At 55.0% G+C, this 1096-nt stretch overlaps 1 protein-coding gene across 1 annotated transcript in view; it reads right to left on the bottom strand.

The window, feature by feature from the left end:
- Positions 1-231: 231 nt before the first annotated feature.
- TMEM38A (transmembrane protein 38A) overlaps positions 232-1096 on the bottom strand; it is a gene marked incomplete at its 5' end in the record, with an annotated part of 16307 nt that continues 15442 nt past the window's right edge. Inside the window, 1 exon segment of the mRNA XM_006147191.2 lies at positions 232-926. Within this exon segment, the coding sequence (XP_006147253.2) occupies positions 690-926 (237 nt within the window).

The following is a 1096-nucleotide window of genomic DNA, read 5'->3' on the forward strand; positions in this document are numbered from 1 at the left end:
TCTCTTTGTTTTTTTAGAAATACAAATCTGTTTTCTTTTTCTTTAAAGAATTATTTACTTAATTTTATTGTTATTTGTTGCTTTTATTTGTCCAGAGAGAGAGAGACAGAAAGAAAGTGAGAAAGCAAGCTGCCAAGCCTGGGACTCGAACCGCGGTCTGCCACGTGGGAGTCCAACGCCTTAATCATCACGCCACCTCTCGATCCCACGCTTTGCACTTCCATTTCTAGGCACAGGAGAAAATCTAGCCACTAAGGAGCCTGGGCAAGAAGAGACTCCGAAAATCCCAGCACCTAGTTTGCAGCAGGAGTCTGGAAACAGCCATCGGATAACGGAGTCTCGCTATGGCTTGAAATTCTTTTGGAGTCAGGATGCGGTTTTAAGGAAGTAAAGACAGAGCCAAGAAAAGGCTGGGCAGAGTTTTCTAGCTGGAGCTGCTGCCTGGATTCTGCGTCGCACTCACAAAAGGGGCAGAGAGAGGGCCCCTCCATCCCTACAAGAATCCTTCGCCTCCAGATCTCATTTAATCCCCGTCCCCCGCCTAGCCCTGGAGGGTGAGCTGATGGCCCTCATGTGCAGATGGGGAAATTGAGGCTCAGCGAGGAGAAATCTGAGCCCAGGAGGCCCCGCCTCTGGGAGTCCTGGACCCCGGTCCTCTCCGGGGTGTCTCATGAGCCTCCTAATCTGCCTTAATCCGCCTTCTTGGTCTTCTTCTTTCTGGAACCTTCGTTCAGGTCCTCCTTAGACTTGGCTGGCAGAGTCGAATGCTGGGCACCCGGCCCACCGCCATGGGCCATGCCATGGGCCATGCCATGGTTGTCATGGTGATGGTCACCTCCCCAGGCCGTCCCAAACAGCACGGGGCAGATGTAGCCCTCCAGGACGTCAAATGGGGAACTGTGGGAGTGGGTGGCCGTCAGGAACACCTGAGGGGGGGAGGCAGGGGATGAGCGTGAGCCGGAGGGAAACCGAGGCAGAAGGGGGAGGGAGGGGAGAGAGAACAGCGGTGAAGGTCAGGGGTAGAAGCCCAGCCCCCACCCTGCATGCACCCGCCCCCCCCAAGAGGGGGATCAACTCTCCTCGGTTTTCCCAGGAC

Source organism: Tupaia chinensis, unplaced genomic scaffold, assembly GCF_000334495.1.
Source record: "Tupaia chinensis unplaced genomic scaffold, TupChi_1.0 Scaffold000201_1, whole genome shotgun sequence".
NCBI classification, from domain to species: Eukaryota; Metazoa; Chordata; class Mammalia; order Scandentia; family Tupaiidae; genus Tupaia; species Tupaia belangeri.